Source organism: Octopus bimaculoides, chromosome 28 (assembly GCF_046866305.1).
Source record: "Octopus bimaculoides isolate indiv1 chromosome 28, ASM4686630v1, whole genome shotgun sequence".
NCBI classification, from domain to species: domain Eukaryota; kingdom Metazoa; phylum Mollusca; class Cephalopoda; order Octopoda; family Octopodidae; genus Octopus; species Octopus bimaculoides.
Genome location: NC_142955.1, coordinates 13,082,567 through 13,109,968, shown reverse-complemented (window position 1 = coordinate 13,109,968; position 27,402 = coordinate 13,082,567). Strand labels below are relative to the sequence as shown.

Genomic DNA, 27,402 nt, shown 5'->3' with positions numbered 1-27,402 from the left:
AAAGATTTCGTTTACTGTTGTGACGTGGTGGGATTGTTAAACGGGATAGCTGTTGAACAGTGTGATCCTTGTGAATAGAGACTTGTAGTAACGCCTTGTCTCGTGCGCATGCGTGGTGATTGGACATCCAAGTTTGGCGCCCTTATTCATTCTCTTTTCTCGCCGGCCGACGAAGAGGTCAGACGTCCAACACAGAGCTCTCTCACATGTCAGCACCAGAGCTTCACAAATAACCACGGAAATCATTCAGAATGCGTCTCAGCAACCAAGGGCGAAGTGCTGTCTATTTCCTTTGTAAATAAATATTGTTGTGTTGATGCTTCAGAATCAGCGTTTCGTTGTTTCTTCAGAATTTAATGTACGAAAGCGGGTGTACACCTAATGGTGTATAACCAATGAACGATATTTCTTACAGACTCTTTATAGATGGTTCAAAATAGAGTCTGAAATGTGTATTGCAATATAAACTTGTTTGGTGCGCTTCCTATTGGTTACTTGTGCACTTAAAGGAGAATTATTATCACATAAAAGTTGTATTTGATTTACTCAAGAATGATGAACGTAAATGGGTCGTTATATGTGTACCTTGAAATGGTCAACTGTTTACTTGACCAACAAGGAGGGTATACAACATATCTGTTTCTTGTGTTTATGGGATAGTTGAGAGAGAGACAAACATTGGGAACAGAGACTCTGGATACTTAGGAAACGTTTGACTGTTGGTGAGAAGAATATCATACACCAACCACTTGTTGAGCGAGAAAAATTCATCTTCTCACCCCTTCATATTAAACTAGAACTAATGAAACAGTTTGTCGCAGCTCTTAATGTGGAGGGCAACTGTTTTAAATTCATATGTGCATCTCCTGGCTTAAGTTATGATAAAATAACGGCAGGTGTTTTTGATGGGTCACAAACCTGAAAGTTAATGAAATACCAAAATTTCTCGATGACTGACGTAGGAAAAAGAGTATAGGATTCATTTGTGGCTGACATGAAAGGATTTGGGGGCTGTGAAAAAACTGTAAACTACAAGGATTTTGGTAGAGGCATTACTTGATAGCTTTCATCTTTTAAGCTGCAATATGAGCATAAAGCTTCATTTCTGCAATAGCCATCTCGATGAATTTCCTGCTAATCTCGGAGACATGAACAGTGTGTATGGTGAGCGTTTTCTTTAAGCAATCAAGATTATGGAGGAGAGATATCAGGTCCGATATAATATACATATGATGGCAGACTACTGTTGGAGTATTCAAAGAGACTGTGTAGATACGAAACACTCCAGACGCTCCCGCAAGCGGAAATTTGTTCCGTGAATATCAATGTATGCGTATGATTGTTTATCCATCATATTAGAGAATTAACAGTATGTATTTAGTAAAAGGTGATGCTACCTTACATTTTGTTTATCATTTCATATTCCACTGACATTATAACTTACGGTTTGAAGCTATAAGACTTAGTACACTATCCTGACCAAGTAAATTTCTTATACAGTACACCTCAGAAACTCTGCCTCAGACTTGGAGGTTCAATTATTCTACTGAGAAACTTGGAATCTTTTCGGCTTTGCAACGGCACCCGGTTGGTTGTAACCCAATTGTTGGATGACGTTATCAAGGCTAAAACCATAACGGCTGCTGACACTGTTTTCATTTCTCGAATACCACTAATTCCAACTGACTGTGTATTCCCAGTGAAAAGAGTACAGTTTCTCGTACGTCTAAGCTTTGTCATGACCATCAACAAAGTCCAGGGGCAGTCACTCAAAATGGTTGGGCTGGACCTCAGCACTCCATGTTTTTTTACAAGGGCAGCTGTATGTAGGCTGTTCCAGAGTTGGAAACTCGGCCAATCTATTTTACTACATTTCCGGAGGAATGACAAAGAATGTGGTTTACAAGGCAACCCTCCAATAGCTATTTCCATGGAGTTGAAAGCCCTTTAAGGTTAGTCCTTTCTGTGATTACTTACTTCTCCGATTAGGTTACTGTTACTCTTCCAAAACTGCCTTACTTTGAAACAGACCATTTTTGATTTTTATTGGATAGCCTTCCACTTGCCCCAGGTAATCTCACATCAATTTAACACGTAGGTTCATATAGATTGCCTTCCGAGATAAAATTGATTTGCAAAGAACATGCCTTATGTTATTTTATTGCACATTGTGTTATTTCACCCCGGAATTTCAAGTCTTTTTGTGTCAGTTTTTGAAAGAAGGATTTTTGCGCCTTTATTGAGTAGCAGTTTCTGTCTGCCTGTCCATCGAGTGATTAAAACTTCCATTTATATTTTTATTCGAAGCTAATGTTACTTATCCCGTAGTTCTTACCACTACGCCACTGAAAATCGAAATAAAATACGTAAGGCAACAGTCGTCAAAGGCAAAAGCCAAAGAACTGTTTATTGCTTAAATATCACTTGCAATATTCACTTTGGAGATAAAACAGCGTTCAGTCTGACGTATAGGTGTCAACATGAGGTATGTACTATGGAAGAGTACATCGTGCTTATCCTAATGTGAAAAGTGTTTGAGTGTAAAAAGTTTAAGGTTAATCATGATGTCCGATTCCACTGGAAGTTGTATATATTGTGGGCTGAACAGCTTTCCTTCATTTTATTGGCCTCATGACAATTTTGTATAGGTTCACTGGGTTAAGATACACTATCACTCAATTTTAGAAGAAACAGTCAACAGTTTTAACGTCTCGGGGATCTTTAATTCCCTAACCAAAAGTAACAACCCCATACAATCATCAAACATCTCCGCAACTTAACACCGTCCAATGGACGGTGGGGGGGAGTTTGCTAGTATGTGTGCGTGTGTTTGTGTGTGTGTAGTGGTTCATACAGGCATAGCGTAGATTCGATCCTCGATCGCCAAATTTCACTTAACAGTTCAACAGCACTTTTCTCACGGTGAAACAATAGTTTTTCTGTAAGTGACTGCAGTTACATTTGCCAGATGCCTTCGCTAAGCAGAATAATGTCTTTGCCGCTTGACCCTTCTAACCTCTTCTAGGTCACTAAAAGCTAGAATAGAGATAACAGACCGCCAACGAAATCTATTGTTTTCAATGATATGTCTATCCTTCTGGCTGGTTTTGGATAGTTATAAAAACAAGAACTCCGAAAGCCAAAGTCAGTTAGTGAGAACCGAGTCTGGCTGAACAAAACGCCGTTTCTAAAGGAAAAGGGACAACTATGGTAACTAACCAACGAAGCAGTTGTTTCGTCTCACCACTCTCACTTTCTTTTCTCTGTAACATTACCATATCTCTCTATATATACTACTATGAGATCGTGTACACACATACCGGCCGAAATTAACTCTTTTTGCCTCGCATGCTTTTCCATTTACTAGTTATACATACCAACCCATCGCGGTTTTGGATAGATACAAAGTAACGGTAAATAAATATCTCTTTACAACTTCAATCACTGTTCTTCTTCCATCTTACAAATGGCAAGCAACGAATATCATTGCCGTTACATATATATATACAACGAGTTTCTTCCAATTTCCGTCTACCAAATCCACTCACAAGGCTTTGGTCGGCCTGAGGCTAGTAGAAGACACTTGATCAAGGTGCCATGCAGTGCGACTGAACCTGGAACCATGTGGTTGGGAAGGAAGCGTCTTACCACACAGCCACACCTTTCTATTATAGGCACAAGCCCTGAAATTTATGAGGAGGGGACTAGCCGATTACATCGATCCCAGTGTTTCACTGGTACTTAAGTTATCGACCCCGAAAGGATGAAAGGTGGAATTTGAACTCAGAACGGGAAGACAGACGAAATACTGCGAAGCATTTTGCCTGGCTTACTAACGTTTCTGCCAACTCACTGCCTTAATATTAATAAAAATAATAACAACCTTCCTACTGTAGGCACAAGGCCTGAAGTTTGGGGGAGGAGAGTAAGTAGATTACATCGACCCCATTGCATAACCGATACTTATTTCATTGACCCCAAAATGATGAAAGGCAAAGTCGAACTTGGGGGAATATTTATAATAAAAATAACAACATCAGAGTTTAATATTTATGGAAACATTTATTTGTCATAATGAAAGAAAGCAAAAGATTGACGTCCTGGAATAATTCCAAAAACCATGAAAGAATTTTCTGAAATATTAAAACCAAGAACTTCGTAAACTTCATTATCGTCACACCTGAGGAGTAAATATTTTTGATTATCTTCAGATGTCAGGATTTCAATATCTTCAGTGGTTTGCAATTCAATATGTCCAGGTATTTGGTAAATATTGTTTTTTCTATCTGTTATATAAACATATTCACTAATTGCAATTAGATGAGCTTTGTCAATGTTATATTCTTGTCCCAGATGGTTTCCTTTTAGCCTTATCCTCCTGACCAATGACTTTTTCCTGAACCATTCGACAAAAGTGGCATAACACCAATTATCCATAGTCTCTTCCCACCTCACAACAACAACATCACCAAGAGATGTGACTCCTACATCAACCACCAACGCTTCTCCCTCTAGTTTTCTAAATATCTTCGTCTTTCCACGACACACTTCATCTTTACATTTACCATCTTTCATATCAACCACATCCACATAATAACAGTCGTAGGCATCGGGGTCTTTGCAAAAGTAATAAATGTTGTTGTTGTAGTTTTTTCTTGTGTAGTTCTTGTCTCTCTCATCTTGAGTTATGTCTCTCATATAATGACCACCACAAACGAGTTGATTGTCGTTGTATTTATAAATTGTGTTGTAATATTTCTCAGTTTTGATGGCTTTTAAACAATAGAGATCTCTGTTGAAAGCCATCATTTCTTTACCAAAGGTAACTATGAAACATTCATCTGTCCACTGACAAATACCTAGTGGTTGTTGTTGTTTAGGAAATTGCTTATGCTGAAGTATGTCACCTGTTATTGTGCCAATTAATGTAACACTTTCTCGAAACATTAACACGCTGACGTTATCATTCAACTTAATTAGTTTGCTGTTTTGGTCACTAATGTTAAGATAATCATAATTAACAGGTTCATAGAAGGTAGGAATGGAAAGAGGGACCATTGCTGTTCTATGTGGCATTCTCCTCACTGATATTTCATCAATTCCTGACATACTATCTGCAATATAATTCCAACATCTCACCTTTAATCCACCTTTACCAATTATTTCACCTGGTTTACTTCTTTCTTCTCCATTGTATTTCAGTTTATTAACTAATTCATTGCTGAATATTTCCTTGTTCATCTGATTTATAATGGAAGGGAAATGCAGACCAGAATCAAGGTTTAATAGTGTCAAAGATTCCAAAATGTTCACTTGATCACCATCAAGCTTTATGCAATGACATTCGATCAAGTTAATATGTACACACCAGTAAATATTTCTCACTTTTCTCCATATCACACCATAAGGTACTTGACATTCCCAAACTTTGCATTTCTCCAAATCTTTTCCATTCAGTTGAAATATTTCTTGTCTGTTAGGAACTGTGGCCATTATGTCTCTTTCTCTTGTAAAACACACACCACCAACTAAACTTGCAACGTTTCTATAACATAGCAACTTCCCGTCTTCATCAAATATTTTAATATTTCCATTATTGGCTTTTTCACACACAACTGTCTTTCCTTCATCAGAGATGTCAATATCTTTTACTTGAACAGTGCAGTTGTCTGTTTGTAAACGACAAACAGAGAATTTCTCCCGATTCAGCATAAATGAACCTTCAACATACAATTCATTAAATCTCATCTTATGGGCCCCAACAAACCTTGATCCTTTACAATTTATACTGGAGAAATCCACTACTTCTTTATAAATTCTTTTATTTAAAAATATTCTGCTGTATTCCCCAGTTTGTGTCAAACACACAATCTTATCATATTCAGTTAAACCAAAATATTTCTCCCACTCACCATAGATGTACAAGTAACTTTCATCAATTGTCATCATGTTAAAATAATCCTCATAGTACCCCATGTAGTGTCTAACTGAATGTAAACATTGACCATCACTGTTGAAGAAAATGATAAATCTTTTGTTTAAGACAATGATGTCATCATCAGCAGTAACTGCAATATCCTGGATGTCATTCATATAAATTCTACCATTTTCTTTGTATCTTGATAATAAGGTATTAGGTATGTTTATTCTTCTTATTGCATTCACCGTCGAATGTATTTCATCAATATCAATGAAATACAAACTACGATCGTCTACCCATCTACTACATACCAGTTGACTGTTTGATAGAGAAGCGATATATTTATATTTATTTTTCGTATGGTAAATTACCAACGACAATGGAAATTCCAATTTTAATGTCCACAGTTGGTATTTCTTAACATGAGGACCCAAAGTTGTAATAACTATTGTGTCTGATTGCCATCGAAACATCATCATTAAGGGAAAAGCATTAAATTTGATAGAGTCCAGAAGTTCACCATCAAATGTGAATATTTTGATGTTTCTATTCATCCCATCGCCAACCACAATCACGTTATTTTCAGTAATAACTAAACAGCAAGTCAGCACTAACAGAGTCTCTCCCGGAAGACGAATATGTCTGCCTTTATCAGAAACTGTCAGATTCTGTAGGTATAATGTAGAAGACAACATTTCACTGACGCAAATGTTTCTGGAAAATACATCTACCAGGTCGATATAAATATTAAGTTGATTATTTGTAACGAGATCATTAACCCACAAATTATGATTGTTTATAGCAAACATACGACAGTTGTCTATCAGATAAACAAACATTTCATCAATAGATCCACCATTGAGATTAGAGGGACATTTCACCTGGGACAGTAAAACACTGGGGACCATCTTAATACAATAACGACGTTGATGACCAAGGTGCACTAAGCAAGATTCTGTTTGGGACACTGAAACTTTGAAAGGTATCTCAATACTATGAAGACGACGACCAATATCTATTCTAGTATTGTACTGAAATGCTTTTCCCCTAGTAACAATTAATAGCTTTTGTGTTTTCTTGTCTATAAATAATGATTTCACTACAAAAGGGATATTAATTCTATGAATTATTGCAACTTGATTATGATAATTGATGGCTAAAATATCTAAATGTGATGGTTTATCACAATAACAAACAATTTCACCTTCACCCATCTTACACACCCGTACATAAGGCTGCCTTAATGATACGCTTCTCACTGTCTTTGATAGGTTTCCAATGACCCTTAATTGTTTCTGTAGGGGTAATGTGACACCTATTTGATGAGAATCCCATCGACATATATCCGTAGCTGGAGACGGCAGAGATAATCTCGACACAATGTCTCCTTCATTAGAAATGTATAACAAGCAATCATGGTTGATGTCGGACACCACCAACTGTCCATTATCCAGATTACATATTTCGCCAATGACAAGTTTTTTGTCATTCTCCTTTTCTTTGAGTCGTAGATTTAGATTTCTGATATAAGGATTTTTCAGGTGTAAACAACAGCCAGACGACCGGTCCTGATACTTGTAAAGAAGGACCCTGTTGAGTTGAGTGTCCGGTAGATAAACAGTCCCTTGGAAAACAGCAATGTGAGGGTGAACAGGGAAAGGCAGTTGCCACTGCCATTTCATTTCTCCATATATATCATAACATATCAGAATAGAGTCTCTCTTGAACAGAAGATAAAAATAAACATTATCAGAGTAGATGTGATGGGGGTAGCCATAGAATGGAAGGTATTTTTGAAAAAGTTCTTCACCACATGTGGAATAAAATACTAGTTTATGTTTGCTTCCATCTACGACTACAAAATTAATTGGAGTTGCAGCAATGGTGACATTAGAATGTCCCAGAGAAATTCTTTCAATAATGTCAACTTTATCTTCGTTGATCAATAGGATATGGATCTCATTTTTGTTTTCAGTGGTGGTCACAGCTAAACACTTATTTGATACAATATGACATATTTTAGTGTAATTAGTGTGGACCTTTATTAAAGGGCCTTCGGTTAATTCAGGACAGGTGATATACTGAAGTCTGTTCATTTCAGGATAAAATACCAGGAATTTGTTTGTGTTTATTCTACAATAGAAAGAAGGAAGCTCAAGGAAAGTTAAATCATTTTGGCTAATTATTTCCCCAGTCTCAGTGAATAATATAGTTTTCTTATTCCTGTAGATGATTAATATAGAAGATGTAGACATGGGTAGAATATTTGTAATGTTGTTGCTATCCTGAATATAAATATAGTCTTTCAAACTGGGGGTAGGTAGCTGGTGGTTGCATGACAGTTTGGGCCAAAAGTCTTTATTTGTTTCAATGGCATGTGGTTTGCCAAAATAATCTGTTACCAAAATGGCATCTGTACCAACAGAAATAGAACGGCAGTTCCTGCCAATGTCACTCTGTATCACACCACCTGTAGCTGAAATTCTATAGATAATATGTCCCTGGAGGACATAGAAATGTTTTTGGGAGAAAGTGATTTCAGCTGCTAAATCCAGAGAATGGATCTCTACCTCAAATAACTGATGGCCATCCAGTTCATAACAGGTAACTATGTTACTATTGGAAAATGATATTAATAACTTAGCCCTTTGGCCTACAGCAATAGCTGCAGGTATTTCTTTGGTAATGAATTGCTTTGTAATTCTATTATGAAGCCAGTCTACAAAGTATATTGTTCTACTGAACATTTCCACTCCTACAAGTGAAAAATGCTCTAAGTAAGATACCTTATACAATGCTATTGGGAGTCTTTGTGTCTTAAAACTGAAGGGGTTGATAATAAGTATTATGCGTCTAAAAGGGAGGGTTGCTAACACTGTGTCTAGGGCAATCCTGGTAAAATCAGTAACAGGAGAAGGGCAATGAACATCATTTCTGTCACCATCTCTTGTCATACAAAATATTGTCATACAATGGTGGGAATATGTTATTATTCCCCCTTGTATGACAACAATATTGGATATCGTGTAGTTGACAAATTCATCGCCAGATTCATCAATGTTTGTTTCTCTGGTCACAACTGGACAAAGAGGTCGAAATTTGTTTGTTATGTTTGGTGGTTCAATGGTCTTGTAGTTGTATGGGTTACAGGTGACATAAATATCAAAAAGTCTTTGTTGAAACCAATCAAGATTTTGGTGAACAAAATCGTTATGTTGTTTTGTAAATTGATGAAATATTAGCATTTTACATTTGATATTATGCAAAATACTAGATCCATCTAAACCCATAGACTCAAAGTGATTGCATTTATCCTTTACATAATCTATAAACGTACTGATGTGGTCTGTTTTTATTATTGTTAGATAACACGTTGCAATATGAAGGAAAATTGGTAATATAGATATTTCTTGTTCTTCAGTTTTCCTTGGGTTTTGTGTATGTCTTATTTGGGGAAGAATTTGTGTAGTTTTCTGATAAATTGCTGTTGTATCACAGACTGTGGCATGAATGAGAGCCATCATTTTGTTTTCTTCATTAATCTTCTCCATTTTATGAATATAGAATTATCTCTTTCTATTAAATATACTTTCTTCTCAGGAGTTTGTTGTCGTCCTTCAGAATAAAATTTCTCTCTTCACAATTCAATGATTTTTATGCCAAAGCTGAAATAAAATGGAAACTTTATTAGTTCTGTGAAAAGTTCTTGATAAGATAGTTTTTACTTCAATGTTTCAAACAATTTAGAGGAAAATACATATTTGATTAACTCTTTTGTTACAAACCTGGCTGAAACCGGCTCTGGCTCTGAGTACAAATGTCTTGTTTTCATAAGTTTTGAATTAAAATCTTCCACCAAACTTCAGTCACAATTTATGTTCCTAACACTAGCTGAATGATAACTAAGTTATTTTATTAAATTCTTTGTTATATTTAAAGTAATTGAAAGAAACACAGAGCATCTCAAAATAAATACATGTATGAAAGGGTTAAGTTTACTAAACAAATTGTTTATTTTGCAGTTAAGAATACATTAAAACTATTTTCAATAGCATAATCATTAGAAATAAAACTTGGAAGATGTAAGTACACTATTATATGTATTGACTGAATATAAGGAATGGTGAAAAGTTTTGTAGTAAGACAGAATATAAGTATTACTAATGATTATATGTACTGGAAATGATGTGACTGTCATGGTTGGCTTGGTTTCCATCATATTTACCTAGATCAAGAGATATCAATAAAGCTGTAGATAAAACCTGACAAATGCTGTAAATCTCTGATTTTAATATAAGTCACAACATTGATAAACTCGGAAAGCTTATCAAAAGATTGGGTTTAATGTAATCCCACTGTCACACAGCACATTGAGAAGACCGTTATTATTTGTTCCTGCTTGAGATAATAAAGATTGGTACCAATGAGAAATATGTTTATGTGAAACATATTTACGGTGGGTGAAGTGTGTTTTATTTTGTGTTAGGCAAGGAGATATAGCTGAGGTAGTGAGAGATCTGGGGTAATAAATATAATGAAAGGAGCTGAGTGCTGGGGAGAGACAAGCTGGTCTGCTGCTCCTGTCACTCGAAGGTGGTAGTGGTTCACTCCCTTGCTTGCAATATATCGAATGCAGGTTGCATTGCTAACCAGCTAGAGGAGATGTCCCCTTGGGGTTAAAAATCACAGTAATGTCTGTTCCTACAGAACAACCACGTTGAAGTGGCAACAAACATTACTTATGTGTGTGTGTGTGTGTGTGTGCATGCATTTATGCACATAGGTATATGCATAAAATAGACATACAAACACATATTCACTCACCCATATATATGCATATACATACATATTTTTATATGTTGTTGGCACTCCGTCGCTTACGACGCCGAGTGTTCCAGTTGATCCGATCAACGGAACAGCCTGCTCGTGAAATTAACGTGCAAGTGGCTGAGCACTCCACAGACGCGTGTACCCTTCACGTAGTCCTCGGGGATATTCAGCGTGACACAGTGTGACAAGGCTGACCCTTTGAATTAAAGGCACAACAGAAACAGGAAGTAACAGTGAGAGAAAGTTGTGGTGGAAGAGTACAGCAGGGTTCGCCACCATCCCCTGCCGGAGCCTCATGGAGCTTTAGGTGTTTTCGCTCAACAAACACTCACAACACCCGGTCTGGGAATTGAAACTGCGATCCTATGACCGCGAGTCCGCTGCCCTAACTACTGGGCCATTGTGCCTCCACACATATTTTTATATATGCATTTATAAATGGCGACTTGTATACGTACTCACTTGGTCTTGATATATATTTATAAATTGATTAATTTAACCTTAAATGGTTGATTGCATGCTAACTTAATTTTTAAAATATATATGCATATAGACATAAACACAGTTATACACACATGAATATACACACACACACATATACCATAGGCTTAATCAGTTCCATTTATGAAATCCACTCACAAGGCTTGAGTCAACCAGAAATATTAGAGGAATTTACCTCTTTAAGGTGCTGTAAAGTCAGGACCCTTCTCTCATTGACAAAGCTTTTAAAAAATGCAGTTTATAAAAAACAACCAGTTAATTTAACAGCCATAAAATTGATTTAGAAATTCTAAATTTCACTTGAGAATTAGAAATCCACTGTAAACTATCTAAAATACTGTATCATTAGAAGAATATTTCCATTCCTATAATTTCCATCAAATAATCTTTACATATTGTAAAATATATTTGCCAACTAAATGTGTTGGTTCGATAGAGGATGATGTTACTGCTGTTTTTAGCCCCAGGAAGACATCTCCAGTTGGCTAACAGCACACTGCCTGTGTCTGATTAGTATTTGTGAGGGGAGGTCATTGCTCCCATCTCTAACTTTACGTTATGTTGGCACTCCGTCGCTTACGAGGTCGAGGGTTCTAGTTGATCCGATCAACGGAACAGCCTGCTCGTGAAATTAACGTGCAAGTGGCTGAGCACTCCACAGACACGTGTACCCTTAACGTAGTTCTCGGGGATATTCAGCGTGACGCAGAGTGTGACAAGGCTGACCCTTTGAATTACAGGCACAACAGAAACAGGCAGAAAGAGTGAGAGAAAGTTGTGGTGAAAGAGTACAGCAGGGTTCGTCACCATCCCCTGGCGGAGCCTCGGGGAGCTTTAGGTGTTTTCGCTCAATAAACACTCAACGAAACCGCGATCCTATGACCGTGAGTCTGCTGCTCTAACCACTGGGCCATTGCGCCTCCACAACCTTACGTTATACACAGAACAGATTTTGTATGTATCACATAAGGCGAGAGATGGGAGAAATGACCTGCCCACACAAATACTAATCAGACACAGACAGCGTTTTGTTAGCCAACTGGAGATGTCTTCCTGGGGCTAAAAACAGCAGTAACATCATCCTCTATGGGACCACCACATTGAGTTGGCAAATATATTCTATGATTCTGTACTGTTAATGTTTACCTCTTGCTCAAAGATTTAATATAGATTTTGCATAATTATAACCAAACTATACTTTATACTATATTCTGGAAATGAAATGTTTTACTTGTAATGTAACACTGTAAAATGATATAACAGTATCTAGTTTATAAAATACTGCCGGAAAATTAAACAATTTTCAATATAACAGTATGTCTATGTCTGAAATAATTATAATGTGTTACTATATTGCTAATTAAAATAATTACCAGAATAATACTTACTAGAGTCAATAATTGTGTTTGAATTTCAGCCTGAAGTCTTTCTCTCTGTGAATTGATTTTAAAAAATGACAAAATGTGATAATTGCAAGTCTTTTTATAAGTAACAGGAAGAAGTGGGCGTTAATATCTTGTATGTGTGTGTGTGTGTGTGTGTGTGTGTGTGTGTGAAATTCGCTCACAATCTATCATGTATTTTATCTCGTAGATAAATAATAAACTCTAGGCGTTATACATGTATGTCTGTATGTTATGTATGCATATATATATAGATGTGTGTGTGTGTATATATATATATATATATCTGTATATATATACACACACACATATATATATATATATATATATATATATATATATATATATATATATATATATATATACCCATATACATGTATATGTGTCCCATATGAATATTTGTATTTGTCAGTGTGCTGGGTTCCCACGGCAGGTAAAAAGAGAAAAATACTTGGAAATCCGCATACACATTCTCATATTTAAATCATCATCATCATCCAGTGTTCTAAATCCGGGTTTCGTCCCCGTTAACGGGGGTGGCTGGATCTACCTCAATGCCATAGCAACCGAGATAGGCAGGTGCAGCCCACCCCAACCTTTGGGCTGGTTGGGGCCCATTCTCCCTTGCTATCTTGAGGCTTTTTTGGAGCTGGATTTTCTACGGGGAGCATGCCCTTACTTACCCCTAACCTCAGTTTCTAGACATGAGTGGTGCCGAGACCAAGGTTTCTATCACGATTTTTAAGAAATGTGGTGGAAAACTAGCACAAGAAGGCAGGGACACCACTCCCTGAGACCCCTTTCAGAGCCCCTCCTCCTACCTAAATGTACATGCATATGTTCATGTGTGTAGATGCATATGTATATCAATACACATATAACATTTACACATATCTATAATATATTCAATGTGAGTGTGTGTCTGTGTGTATTGTATCTGCCTCCAGTCTAATTAAGCAACTGCTATAATTAACAGTAATTAACATCCACATTCCAAGCTGGCATAGGTTGGATGGTTTGATTGAGGGTGCACCAGGCTCCAATCCGATCTGGCAGAGTTTCTACAGCTGAATGCCCTTCCTAACGCAAATTATATATATATATATATATATATATATATATAAAACAATGACCACTAAGTGGACATTTAATGTGCTAGAAGAAGATCACAAGTTGTCTCTACTAAGACCTAATAATTCTCTGAGATCTCAGATATTTTTTCTGAATCCGTCTGATTCTTTCAATGTGCTAGCTTCCTGGTAATAAATCGATATTAATTAATATCTGATTTTTTACCCTATGTTTTAATTTGATTATATATATATATATATATTTGGAGTGGTGTTTTTCAAGTTGTGTGTGTGTAATATGGTGAAATATCTAATACATATATGAACGAAAACTGTATGTGTATGTATGTATATCTATGTGGGTCTGTTTCTATGTATTTATGTATGTTTGTATGCATGCGAATGCATATATATATATATATATATATATATATATATATATATATATATATGGGTATGTCTATGTACAAATGTGTGTACTCATATTTACACTCAAGTATGTCCCAGCCAGTGGAATGTATATGATAAATTTGAATCTACTAAATGAATTTAGTCCTTTCAACAGTAAATATTTGTAGATGTCTATAATTTAATGACACACCAACATTAGCTATTTTTGTATCATACTCTCTCTCTCTCTCTTTCTCTCTATACAAGTATACCTCACCCTATGGCAGTAATTGTTTCCAGGAGACAGGAATTAAGTTGAATTAACTTGTCTCTAGGCTAGGCTAGGCCGAATTTATTTGTTTTTAGGTTAAACTAATAACTACTCCCAGTTCTGTACTTTATGAATGCATTTTCAATAATACAAGTTTAATAAAACCAAGCAAATAGTTCTTATTTTTTTAATACAGTACAGTAAAAAAAAAGTAATCTAAATATATGAATACAATTTAGCAATATTTACCTTACATCGTGGACGCTTTATTTATGAATGTGGTTTGCAATAAGACATGGTAAAATAAAAACCATTTTTTAAGCTTGAAAAACAAATTCAGTAATCACTATTATTTTGCAATTGTAAAGAAAACTAAATTATTTTAAATTTACCAATACGTACATACAAAGCAAAATCGTGAAGGCACCTGTGCCCAGCATTGCCTTTCTGGCACTTGTGCCCGCGGCATGTGTAAGGACTTTCGAGCGAGATCGTTGCCAGTGCCCTTAGACTGGCTCTTGTGCAGGTGGCACGTAAAATACACCATTTTTAGCATGGCCATTGCCAGTACCGCTTGACTGGCCTTCGTGCCGGTGGCACGTAAAAGCACCCACTACACTCTCGGAGTGGTTGGCGTTAGGAAGGGCATCCAGCTGTAGAAACTCTGCCAAATTTAGATTGGAGCCTGGTGTTGCCATCCGGTTTCACCAGTCCTCAGTCAAATCGTCCAACCCATGCTAGCATGGAAAGCGGACATTAAACGATGATGATGATGATGAATTTGGTGGTTTACATCACAGATGTAAATGACTGTGGATCTTGAACATCAATAACTGACTATGGCTGTTCTTGTTGTTCAGTGCACTTAAAAAACTGGTTGAGAGTTCCTTGAGCTGTCTTCTTTTCCTCAAGGATTACATTATAAGAAACAAAAGCTACGTGACAAGCGCCCATAATCTTGGGAAAGCATTGAGCATTTGGATCTGTATCCTCGAACATAGAAAGACCTTTGTTGATATATGCAAATGCTTGCTGCATTTTCTTAATAGTAAAGTGACGTGGCTCAGGTTCAACTTCCCCTTCTTTATGTTACTGCTTGTGAAGCTCTATCAAATCCTCATTCATGAGGAGTTGCTTGTCTTTTTCAAATAAATCTATAAAATCCTCCTCCTCCAAATCCATTTCCAGTTCTTTGCTTGTAGTCACCAACGTTTTGTTGATGGTAACATTATGAAACCTCTTAAAATCTTTCACAAATTGTGGGCATACCTTCTTCCATACACCATTCATAGCCATGTTCTCTACATCATTCCATGCCTGCTCCTATGTTCTGTACAGCCTTGTAGATATCGTATCTCTTCCATAAGTCACAAAGTGTGATGGACACATCAAGATCAGTTGCAGTTATTGCTTGTCACAGCGTACGCTTCATATAGTAGCGCTTGAAGGTAGCAATTATTCCCTTATCCATTGGCTGCAGAAGAGACGTGGAGTTCAGAGGGAGGTATACGAAAGTAATGTTAGGGTCACTACACTACTTTATGGTGTGTATCTTAACATTTGCTGTACATATTTTAATATGATTTTATATGCTTTTATTCTTATTGTACAGTAACATATGTTTTTAATGGTTTTCTAGTGATTTTACGACTCAAATATTTGTGGCGGACAGACATAAAGTCAAGTAAAATGACTTAACTCAATTTTTATTTTTCCATATATCATTTTTGAAAACTGACATATAATCAAGATCGACTTATATATATTTGGGTGTGTCTCCAGTAGGGGCGACATCATATCACACCACATCTTTAAATAGAGCATTGGGCTCATTTCAGATGACTGTGAAACTGCTGGAGACTGTGGTCAAACGATGGCTCAAGAGGGATACTGCTGGAAGGCCATATGTATGGCAGCAGGATTCAACTCTTTGCCATAGTTCCTGAAAGAGTCAGCACCAATGTCTGACCTCTTAATTCCCCCAGTTGTAATTCCATGGTTTAGAAAGATACCAACTGCTCTGTCTGCCACACCAAGGCCGAGATGGTGGCAACTGTTAAGGACATGTTTGAAGATCTTCCCAGGCAGACAAATGAGGAATGCATGCATCGAGTTCCAGTGCCATCTTTATGCCGTGGTGGAAGCTAAATAAACTATTGTCTCCCAGCCTTAAGCTAGGTGATATTTTGGATCAAAAAACATATTTTTATTTTTGGATGGAATATTGCCTTGTTTCTTATTTTCCTTTTATTGTCCCTCACAAGGTCACTTTTTCTCACCCACCTCCATCTCACCGATTTTCTCCACATTTGCTGGCTTGAGGTTCAATATCTTTGTTTTCTAGACTGGCTTGTCTCTAAGTCTGAAGTCAGTAACCCCTAACCTTTGTTGCATATTCTTCACAAAGGAAACACTATGCATTCTCAAGGATCTATCTATCCCATTTTCAAATGAGAATGTCGTCAGCCTAGCTTGTGAGTCCACCAGAATTATAGGTGACCAGTTGGCTGGTTAATTGGTTTCTTGAAATTAGCTTTGCAGATAATTGTTTTGCATCATAAAACTCAAGCAGCCAGCTTCCATTTCCATTTCTCTACCTAAAGCCATAATCTTCATGTACATCCTAGTATCCATCTGAGAGCTGCCTAACATAAGCCTTTAAACCACCAACACATCCAATGGCTTTGAGCCTTTCATGTTGTGTGAAATAAGAGATGCCTTACTTAAAAAACGTGTGAAAGGACATCCAGCTGTAAAAGAATGTCATAATAATATGTTCAATTTACTCGTGAGAGCATATAAGAACAGCAACACGAAAACAAGCATTCAGACACATACAAACACAGAAACGTTATTTATATATCTGCTAAAAGACATGGACACACGCACATTACTTTCAAATTTTATATGATGCTACATGGGTTAGACCAGGGATTTTGAAACTTTTTGACTTGCGGACCCCTTTATATTTCAGGCTTTACCTTAGGGACCCCCTTATAAACGCTTATGAAATTTATACATAAATATTTGCTTAAAATAACATATTTTTACAATTATTTATTTAACAGTATTTAACAAATAGGTTTATTGTCAATTAAAAGATTTCGATTAAAAAACATATATAAAATCAAATTACCCATAAAAAGCATTTGTTGTCCACGGACCCCCTGTGGTCCGTGGACCACAGTTTGAAAACCCCTGGGTTAGACAATAATACAATGAGGCATGGGCTTCTATTTCAGAGTAAGAGAAAGTTGTGGTGGAAGAGTACAGCAGGGTTCGCCACCATCCCCTGCCAGAGCCTCGTGGAGCTTTAGGTGTTTTCGCTCAATAAACACTCGGACTGGGAATTGAAACCGCGAGTCCGCTGCCCTAACCACTGTGCTGTGTTTGTATGTTTCTGAATGCTTGTTTTTGTGTTGCTGTTCTTCTATGCCCTCGACGTTGTAAGCAACAGAGTGCCAACAACAAAACAAAAGACATGGACACATGCACATTACATTCAAATTTTACATGATGCTACATGGGTTAGACAATAATACAATGAGGCATGGGTTTCTATTTCAGGGGCCCTTCCTGGTGCTGCCACCTCATCAAAGAGAGGTAATAAAACTGCCAGCATCCCTGTACACGACTTGAATGGCCCTCACTAGCCATTCTTTGACTCCTAGCTTCTGTAGCAACCACCTGTTGAGTGAGGTACCCTGTCAAAGTTCATGGATGCTACAGACAGTGGTTTATTTGTTGTTAAATACTTCTGCAATTACTGAACTATTAAGAAAACATCATTTTTGCTTCTTCCAGGTATGAAACCAAACTGCATCTCCTCTAGATTAATTATCTTTCAACAATTTTCATAACCTGCTCCAATAATTTGATACCTATGTAATTGTTTCTCCCTAAGGCTTCTTTCACTTCAGTATGATGCTGCTACACCAGCCTTTGGTGAGGATACCCTCCCCTGCTTGATTTAACTATATGGTGACTAGACCGTATTCTACTCTGTTAGGTATTCTAGGCATTTCAGAGATAATTCCTAATAGAAGAGAGATTTCCCCAGTCTTCAGATTGTTAATTTATCTATAATACTTTTGTCAACTAGAATGGTTGGACCCTCTGTTAGGTTCACATTAGGACGACTCAAAAATTCATGCCTCACAGTAGCCTTTCATAGTGCCATTATCCTGCTGTACACACATCTCAATATTCTATGGTACACTGCTTTGCAGCCCAGGACACCTCGTGCCTTTGGTTCTCATATCATTAAAACATTGACCAGCTTCTTATTTGTCTCCTAGCCATCTGGCGATGTTTTCTGCTGCCCCCAATTCTTCTAAGCCTGTCTCTCTTCACTGTTCACTACTACAGATTCACCCTGTAGCCCTCAGCACACTGTCACATAAGAATTTTAAATTGCCTTCTGTTTTACATCTCTATCTCCTCTTCCTAATCTTCATTAAACACTTTAATTAATATGTTTCTAAATTGGAAAATAAGGAATCAGTTTGGTGAGGGACACTAGACTATATTTCAGCCTTGCGTTCTTCCTTTGTGGTCCTTTCTGGTTTGTACTGGAGGTCATTGTTGATGTACATATTTGACAACTTTACCCCATATTCCTATGCAAGGAAAAGCCTCAACTTATGATATTGTTAATACATTTAATGAGTGAAGCATTTAAAAGTTGACAAATATACAGAAAAATGGGGAAATGATACTCAACAATGAACCATGTTTAGGGTCTCCTGGAGGAGGAGCATCAGTATAGAGGTCCCTAATTCATGGAAATGGGTGGGTTGGTCGAAACACCAAATAAAAACAAAATGGAATTTTTGGAAATAAATCATTTTAAATTATAATTTCCATTACATAAAACAGGAATATTAAAAAGTTGAAAACATACAAAACTGCACTCTTACATTTATATGAATCCATTTGTGTCCAGTTAAAGCATCACTTGCAGTGAATGATTTACCATATGTACCAAAGTGATGTAGCTTCTATTCTGAATGAATATAATTATGTCTAGTTATGTCAGAACGTTGAGAGAATGATTTACTACAGATATCACAGTGATATGGCTTCTCTCCTGTATGTGTACGTTTGTGTCTAGTTTGGTCATTAGTTTGAGGAGAACAATTTACCACAGATATCACAGTGATATGACTTTTCACCTGTATGAATACATCTGTGTCTAGTTAAGTTACTTTTTAGAGAGAATGATTTGCCACAGATATCACAGCGATATGGCTTAGGAGACATATGTGTAAGTTTGTGTCTCTTTAAGTCAGAATTTTGAGAGAATGATTTACCACAGATATCAGTTATATGGCTTCTCTCCTGTATGAATACTTCTGTGTGTAATTAAGTGACTACGTTGACTGAAAGATTTACCACAGATATCACAGTGATATGGCTTCTCTCCCGTATGAATACGTTTGTGTTTAGTTACATCACTATTGTTGGAGAAAGATTTACCACAGATATCACAGCTATATGGCTTCTCTCCCGTATGAATACGTTTGTGTTTAGTTAAGTTACTATTATAAGAGAAAGATTTACCACAGATATCACAGCGATATGGCTTCTCTCCTGTATGAGTACGTTTGTGAACAGTTAATGCACAACTTTCAGTGAATGATTTACCACAGATATCACAACGATATGGCCTCTCTCCTTTGTGAATACATTTGTGTTTAGTTAAGTCACCATTGTGAGTGAAAGATTTACCACAGATAATACAGCGATACAGTTTCTTTCCTGCATGAATACGTTTATGAATAACTAGGTCATATTTTTGAGAGAAAGATTTTGTACAGACATCACAGTCATATGACAATTTTTGCACCTCTTTTATCAGGTCGTCATGTAAAATCAATTCTTTAAGTTTGTCAATCTTTTCCATTATTCTTTTCTTCAAATCACAATGTATATTTCTTCTTGGTTTTTCTTCTTACAGTTTACTCTTATAAATGCTTCCACGTACGTAAATTTATTCAAGTTTAATCAATGCACAAACTCATCTTCTTGACATTCCAGTCACTGATGTACAGAAATTTTGCTACTAATCTCAGGTGACAGCAGATGTTTCATAGGAATTCAACCACAGATTTAGAGAAACAGTGTTGTATATCTGTTCTGTATAACAGTTTCCCTTAGTCATTGAGAATATCTTCTGTCAAGCCAATGAAAAACTAACAGTGTAAGACATAGAAGTCATATTAAAAAAAAAAAAAAAGATACAACAATGGAAAATTTATAACATTTCTACAGAGATAAACTGTGGAAATAAACATTTACCTGAACAACTGAACTCTTTAATTCATTGAAGTTTACATCACAGAATCTTGTATGAAGCTTATATACTTGTTAACTGCAACTACTCCTTCACATCGTATTTGTCACTTACGATGTCGAGGAGTCGATCCGATCAACGGAACAGCCTGTCCGGGAAATTAACGTGCAAGTGGCTGAGCACTCCACAGACACGCGTACCCTTAACGTAGTTCTCGTGACACAGTGTGACAAGGCTGACCCTTTGAATTACAGGCACAACAGAAACAGGAAGAAAGAGAGAGAGAAAGCTGTGGTGGAAGAGTACAGCAGGGTTCGCCACCATCACCTGACGGAGCCTCCTGGAGCTTTAGGTTAGGTGTTTTCGCTTAATAAACACTCACAACGCCCAATCTGGGAATCGAAACCGTGATCCTATGACCACGAGTCCGCTACGCTAACCACTGGGCCATTGCGCCTCCACGTTCACATTGTATAACAATATTTGAATTAACCTACAGAATAGCGGACAATAATAATATTTTCCCTGCTGAAATATATTTTGACATTGTTGTGTCATCCAAAGGCAGCTCTAGTTTATAAGCAGAAATATGATTGAAAACATTCCATCCAAGAATATCCTGTATTTCTAGCATTGTACATCTAGGACTGCAACATGCAATAGTATTCAATATTCATGATTGAAACTGAAGGGAAATGTGCTGTTATTTCTAGTAGGCTGTGTGACCACAGAGAAAACTATGATGAAAATCAAGTTGTTTTTACAGGACCTCAATTTGTATGACAAATGAAACGAAAATATACATGAAGAAAAGACAACAAACAAATATTAAGAAAAAATATAACAGGTGTGGAAGAGGTTAAAAAGTTTGATTGCTAACCAAGTGATTTCTGGTTCAGTCCCACCTTCAGCAAGTGTATTTTGGCAAAAATACACATAACCCTAACCCTAGAACCCGTACAAACGCACGAACGATGTCATAAATAACAGCACCGCCCATAGTTGTTGTTGACAAACAACGGCAGTAATTTTATTCACGGGAAAAGATTCCATTACACCGCACAACGTTTTGCTGACAATCCATAGTAGTAATTGTTTTCACCTCAATAGACGTCAGTGATTGGTTGAAATTACCGAAATACAAACACCCCTCCCCTCCTAAAATACCAGACGTAAAAAATATCTAAACAGAAAACTCGACATGCTAGAAACAACAACTAAACGACGAATGACGTTTTCAAAATTCTTATTTCCCCACCCCCTATTTTGTCCTTAGCCAGTGGGGTGGAGCAGGGGAAAATGAAAATTTTGAAAACGTGTTTTTAGGATTTTCAAAATCAATTTTTATGTACGCTCCAACTAGAAACAACAGCCAAACCGAAGATCCACTTTATAAATACGAATTACCGAAAAAGAAAAAATCTTTTTTAAATGTTATTTTGTTGTCGTGTGTGTGTATGTGTGTGCAAAAAATCGGCAGTCATGGTATTAGCTGTCAGAAGTGAAAGTAGAAAAATCTGACAAGGGTCGTCACTGCTGGTGAGCTATCTGTCTGTCTGTCTGCCTGCTGGTTTCAGCTGATTCTTTGGCTACTGACTCGCCGGAGCTATCTCTCTCTCTGTCTCTATCTATCTATCACTCGTCCACCTTCTTAGAAAACGCAAATTTAATATAAAAATATATTTTCTGAAATTGCAAATTATTTAAAATATAAATTTCAACAGAGAGTATTTATCAAAATAGAAAACAAATGAAGTTTGAAGTTAAGTTTAAAAATAAATAAATATAGGCGCATAAGTGGCTGTGTGGTAAGTAGCTTGCTTACCAACCACATGGTTGCGGCTTCAGTCCCACTGCGTGGCACCTTGGGAAAGTGTCTTCTACTATAGCCTCGGGCCGACCAAAGCCTTGTGAGTGGATTTGGAAGACGGAAACTGAAAGAAGCCCGTCGTATATATGTATATACATATATGTGTGTGTGTGTGTGTGTTTGTCCCGCCACCATCGCTTGACAACCGATGCTGGTGTGTTCACGTCCCCGTAACTAAGCGGTTCGGCAAAAAGTGGTCGAGAGAATAAGTACTAGGCTTCCAAAGAATAAGTCCTGGGGTCGATTTTCTCGACTAAAGGTGGTGCTCCAGCATGGCCGCTGTCAAAATGACTGAAACAAGTAAAGAGTGATACTTATGCTCTGTAATGTTTCAAACGCATGGATATAGGTGTCGAATTTGTTCCAATAACTTCTCCATTCTAATTTTTACATACCTCTCTTATTTCCAAAAGACCCCCAACCATAGATTTCTACACACACACACACGTAATTAAAAAGTTCAAACAGCAAATTATTTCATTCAATATCATATTTGTTATAGAGATTATGTGACAAATTATACTTTACACTTCTACATTTAACTGTGCGTGTATATTCCTTATTTTGGCTTCTGATGTCATCTGCCTTTATCTTAGAACCGTTTACCTGGGAATTTACTTAAAGTGGAAAAACAAAAAAGAATCGGGCATAACTACAGGGTTTTACCCCCCCCCCCGATTTTGGGAGGTCATAACTTTCAGAAAAATGAATATTTTTTAATGAAATTTTCTATGCATATAGTATTTACTATGTAAATATAGGTCGGTTTTGTTTTTTTCACTTTAAAGGTGGTTATGTTATTTTGTTGGGATTAATCCACATTTAAAGTGAAAAAAACAAAACCGACGTATACGACAGGTATGTAAAATATATTTGTGTACTTTTTCTGTTTATTCTTAATCTTCGTGTTTTTGCAAGATTGAAAAAAAAGTTTCGGAAAGCTAACATTTAAAAATTCTTCGGGAAGCGACACTGTGATAGTTTCTATATTTAACCGTGCGTGTATATTCCTATTTTTGCTCCTGTTCTCTTCTACTTCTCTACTAGAAACATTTACTTTGGAATTTACTTCTATTGAGAAAAAAAAAATCGTGTGCATGTGATTTTGAACGAAAGTTTTCTTATGACGGTTTCTCTTTATTGTCTAGAAATCTACGGATGCACATACGCACATAATAGAGAAAAATTAAACAAATATGGACGACTTGCTCCGAAACACCACCGAGTGGGGAACGCTTCTCAAAAATAACCTGCAGTTGTTTCCTTCAAAATTCCTACATGCTCGAAATGTACATACATCAAGGTATATTTGTAGAAAATTTCTTGAAAAAATATTAATTTTCCTGGAAGTTAAGAAGAATTTAAGTGGACTCTGTTGGAGTTTCCGAAAATGGTCCCCACCCCCATTCAGATTCTACATAGTAAATACTATATGCATAGAAAATTTCATTAAAAAATATTCATTTTTCTGAAAGTTATGACCTCCCAAAGTCTGGGTGCTAAAACCCTGTAGTTATGCCAAAAATCGTATGTAACAGATACCTTCGCGACAGTTGGTGAAATGGGGGAAGAAAACTAATGGATTGTGTGTACGAGCTTGTTCTTGTCCGATCTGTTTTTATGTATTTATGGGTTGTGGATTACAGATATAAGGAAATTATGCCAGCAATGTCTCATTTTAAACTTGAAGAAAAAAAGCCTTGCATATTTGTTCTTACCCGCTGTGGTGTATGCGTGCGAATAGATGTAATCGCCTTACCTCGGTTTCCCTTTCGTCGACTGCGAGTCTGTCTTGCGGTATCCGATCCTCGAAGCTTACCCCGAAATGCTTAGCGGTACTTCGTCTGCCGTTACGTTCTGAGTTCAATTTCCGCCGAGGTCGACTTTTCCTTTCATCCTTTAGGGGTCGATAAATTAAGTACCAGTTATGCACTGGGGTCAATGTAATTGACTTAATCCGTTCATCTGTCCTTGTTTGTTCCCTCTATGTTTAGCCCCTTGTGGGCAATAAAGAAATAAGAACTTGGATATCTATATTCCACAACACATAAATACACACAGACAAGACCAAGCACGCACACACAACCCATTAACTTTCTTCTCCTCCTCCCGAGACGAGGCTTTAACTGCCTCTAAAGGTGTAAACTCGTACGCCGCCTTCGGTAGGCTTCATAAGGGGTTAATCCGCATACCTAACTCCATTAGTTTTAAGGTTACAACAGAGACCAATCTTACCGTTTTTAACTCTTAAAATGTTGCATTCCATTTGGGTACAAGTTCATACATGGCCTACTGGAAACCAAATCAGAAGCCGTCCTATATTAATGCAGCCTCGTTCTATCTTCCTATTGTGTTTAAATACCTTGTGAAGGGTGTCACTAAGAGGACATCGAACCCGTTCTTGAATCAAGTCACACTTGACACAGCAGTCAACTTTTCCAATGTTGCTTTAGCAGCCAGTGTGTTTAAGGAGTGTATCTCCTTTACGCTAAACCCTTCTCACTCAATGCCAAAACATGCAACATCATTGGCATGGACTTACGGGTCTTATTCAAGTGTGCACTTGATGTAAGATAGATTTTCGTGTACACTCCTAAACCCTGCACAGTGCCAGGATGCTGATTTGGTTGGTGAACAGTGAGTTCCTGTACGAGGCAGAGATGGTATCCAGGAGTAGCGGGGACTTCAACAGCAGCAGCAACGTAAGGACACATACACGGAAATCTGTTGGGTTAACGGAAAACCCTTGTAAGGTGTGAATAAATAATCGCAGAACCCCTTTCAGGATACTAGATAAGTGCGGAGTGACATCTTTGGCGTTTAAAAGAGGGTAAGCTATACAGAGTAAACGGAAGCTCCTGTTCTCTAATTCAGCGGAAGCAGACTATGCAAACTTAGAGATGCTATGGAATAACAGACATAAGTTCAGCAGAAGCTACCAATGGCATTTAGCTGAAAGGTAGTGAAATAACGAGAGTTACCTCCCCTATATATTTTATCTAATCGATACGCATGCGCACTTCCGTATTCATTTAGTTGTGCATTTGTTAGCACTCCGTCGCTTACGACGTGGAGGGTTCCAGTCGATCCGATCAACGGAACAGTCTGCTCGTGAAATTAACGTGCAAGTGGCTGAGCACTCCACAGACACGTGTACCCTTAACGTAATTCTCGGGGATATTCAGCGTGACACAGTGTGACAAGGCTGACCTTTTGAAATTACAGGCACAACAGAAACAGGAAGAAAGAGTGAGAGAAAGTTGTGGTGAAAGAGTACAGCAGGGTTCGCCACCATCCCCTGCCGGAGCCTCGTGGTGCTTTTAGGTGTTTTCCCTCAATAAACACTCACAACACCCGGTCTGGGAATCAAAACCGCGATCGTATGACCGCGAGTCCGCTGCCCTAACCACTGGGCCATTGCGCCTCCACATTCATTTATATTCTTAAAGAATTCCGTCTCTTGCCAGAATTTGTGTTAATTAACTTTTGCAAACACTTCCGATACATTTCTCAACTTCACTACACACACTTTTAGTATGTTTAATGCATATAACACACACACACTTTATAGCAACTCTCTCAGTACGTTTAATACATATAACACACAATTTATAACAACTCTTTCCGTTATGAAACATTTCTGGTTTAACGTTTACTTAAACACTTGGCCGCCAAAAAGGAAAAAAAAAGAAAGAAACCAGTGTAATTGGTGTAAAAAATGTGTATAAAACGAATATGAAAACAAAAATTTGCGTCTACGAACCGGGGTGGGGTGGGGAAAGAACTTGCGGAAAATTCACAAGACCCGATTTTCCACCTAATAACTTTTAGGAAAATGGCTATTTTTTCATGAAGTTTTATATAAACGGCATAAATTTCGAAAAAAAAAAAAAAAAGAAAAAAAAAAGGAAAGAAAAATGAACACTTAAACTTCACGTGAATTACTTTGTCATATTTATCATATTACTGCGGGAAATTCCTCTGAAAGAAATCTTTGCAGAAAGGTGAGTAGATTGATTACATATTTCTTTCATTATGTTATCACAGTTTTCCTTTTTTTTTTGGCTGCTATTTCTAGCATGTGGATAGCCCGCTTGAAGGCCAAAGCCGTAGAATTGGGAGTTTTATTATTTTTTTTGTTGAAAAATTGAAATTTTACAAACAATTTTTTTTCAGAATCGGATTCTTCATAGCCGAAAACGTAGGATTCCGTAAAAAAAAAAAAAAGAAAAAAACAACTATATATTCATTTTCCTGAAAGTTACGAGGGAAAATTCGGATGTGAATTTTTCGAAAGTCCTCTCCTCGCTTCACCCCACCCCAGGTTCGTTTGCGTATATTTTGCGCAATTTTTTTTTCCTATACGGTTGTTAACACCCAGCAGGCTGGTCCAGATGGACTATATGTAATCTGGACCTTTCTAAAAAATTTCTAAAAAAAAAAAAGAAAAAATTTCCGGAAAATATTTTTAAATGAGGAAATGGGGGGAGGGGGAATCGAAATTTTGAATTTGAGATTTTTGAAAATTTTTTTTCAGAATCGGAATCTCCATGAAATGGTACTATTCAAGAAGAGTGGTCCCGGTGCGTTTTAAAAGAAACCTCATACGCGCTAGATAGTCGTTGTAGGATCGACTAGTCACGACTAGCTAGTGCGGATGCGTGAGTGCGCGCACCGGGACCACACTTCATGAATAGTACAGTACCATCAACGTTTTCGGTGGACATTGGAATTAGACACTGAGGGGAAATGGCTGTAACTTTTTTATTTTTTAATTTTGACGATTTTCGTTTTCGATAATGTGTTCTATATGTCACGGTCATGCGATTCTCCCTAAAAAAAAATTTGGACC

General features: G+C 37.1%; 1 protein-coding gene across 2 annotated transcripts; it reads right to left on the bottom strand.

Annotated features, from left to right (window-relative positions):
* Positions 1 to 4,042: 4,042 nt before the first annotated feature.
* On the bottom strand, positions 4,043 to 25,515 carry LOC128251050 (uncharacterized). Of its 2 annotated transcripts, XM_089343838.1 has the most exons (3): positions 24,310 to 25,324; positions 12,640 to 12,684; positions 4,043 to 9,585 (listed from the first exon to the last, which is right to left on the bottom strand). In XM_089343838.1, the coding sequence occupies exon 3, from the start codon at positions 9,469 to 9,471 to the stop codon at positions 4,063 to 4,065; it is 5,409 nt and encodes a 1,802-aa protein (XP_089199964.1). In that variant the 5' UTR covers positions 9,472 to 9,585; positions 12,640 to 12,684; positions 24,310 to 25,324; the 3' UTR covers positions 4,043 to 4,062. The 2 variants fall into 2 exon arrangements, with proteins under 2 accessions (XP_089199964.1, XP_089199965.1); XM_089343839.1 differs by lacking the exon at positions 12,640 to 12,684 and having other exon boundaries at positions 24,310 to 25,515.
* Positions 25,516 to 27,402: the final 1,887 nt, after the last annotated feature.

Excerpts from the sequence above, each read along its gene's own strand:
- LOC128251050 (XM_089343839.1), bottom strand. The coding sequence starts at position 9,471 with ATGGAGAAGATTAATGAAGAAAACAAAATGATGGCTCTCATTCATGCC.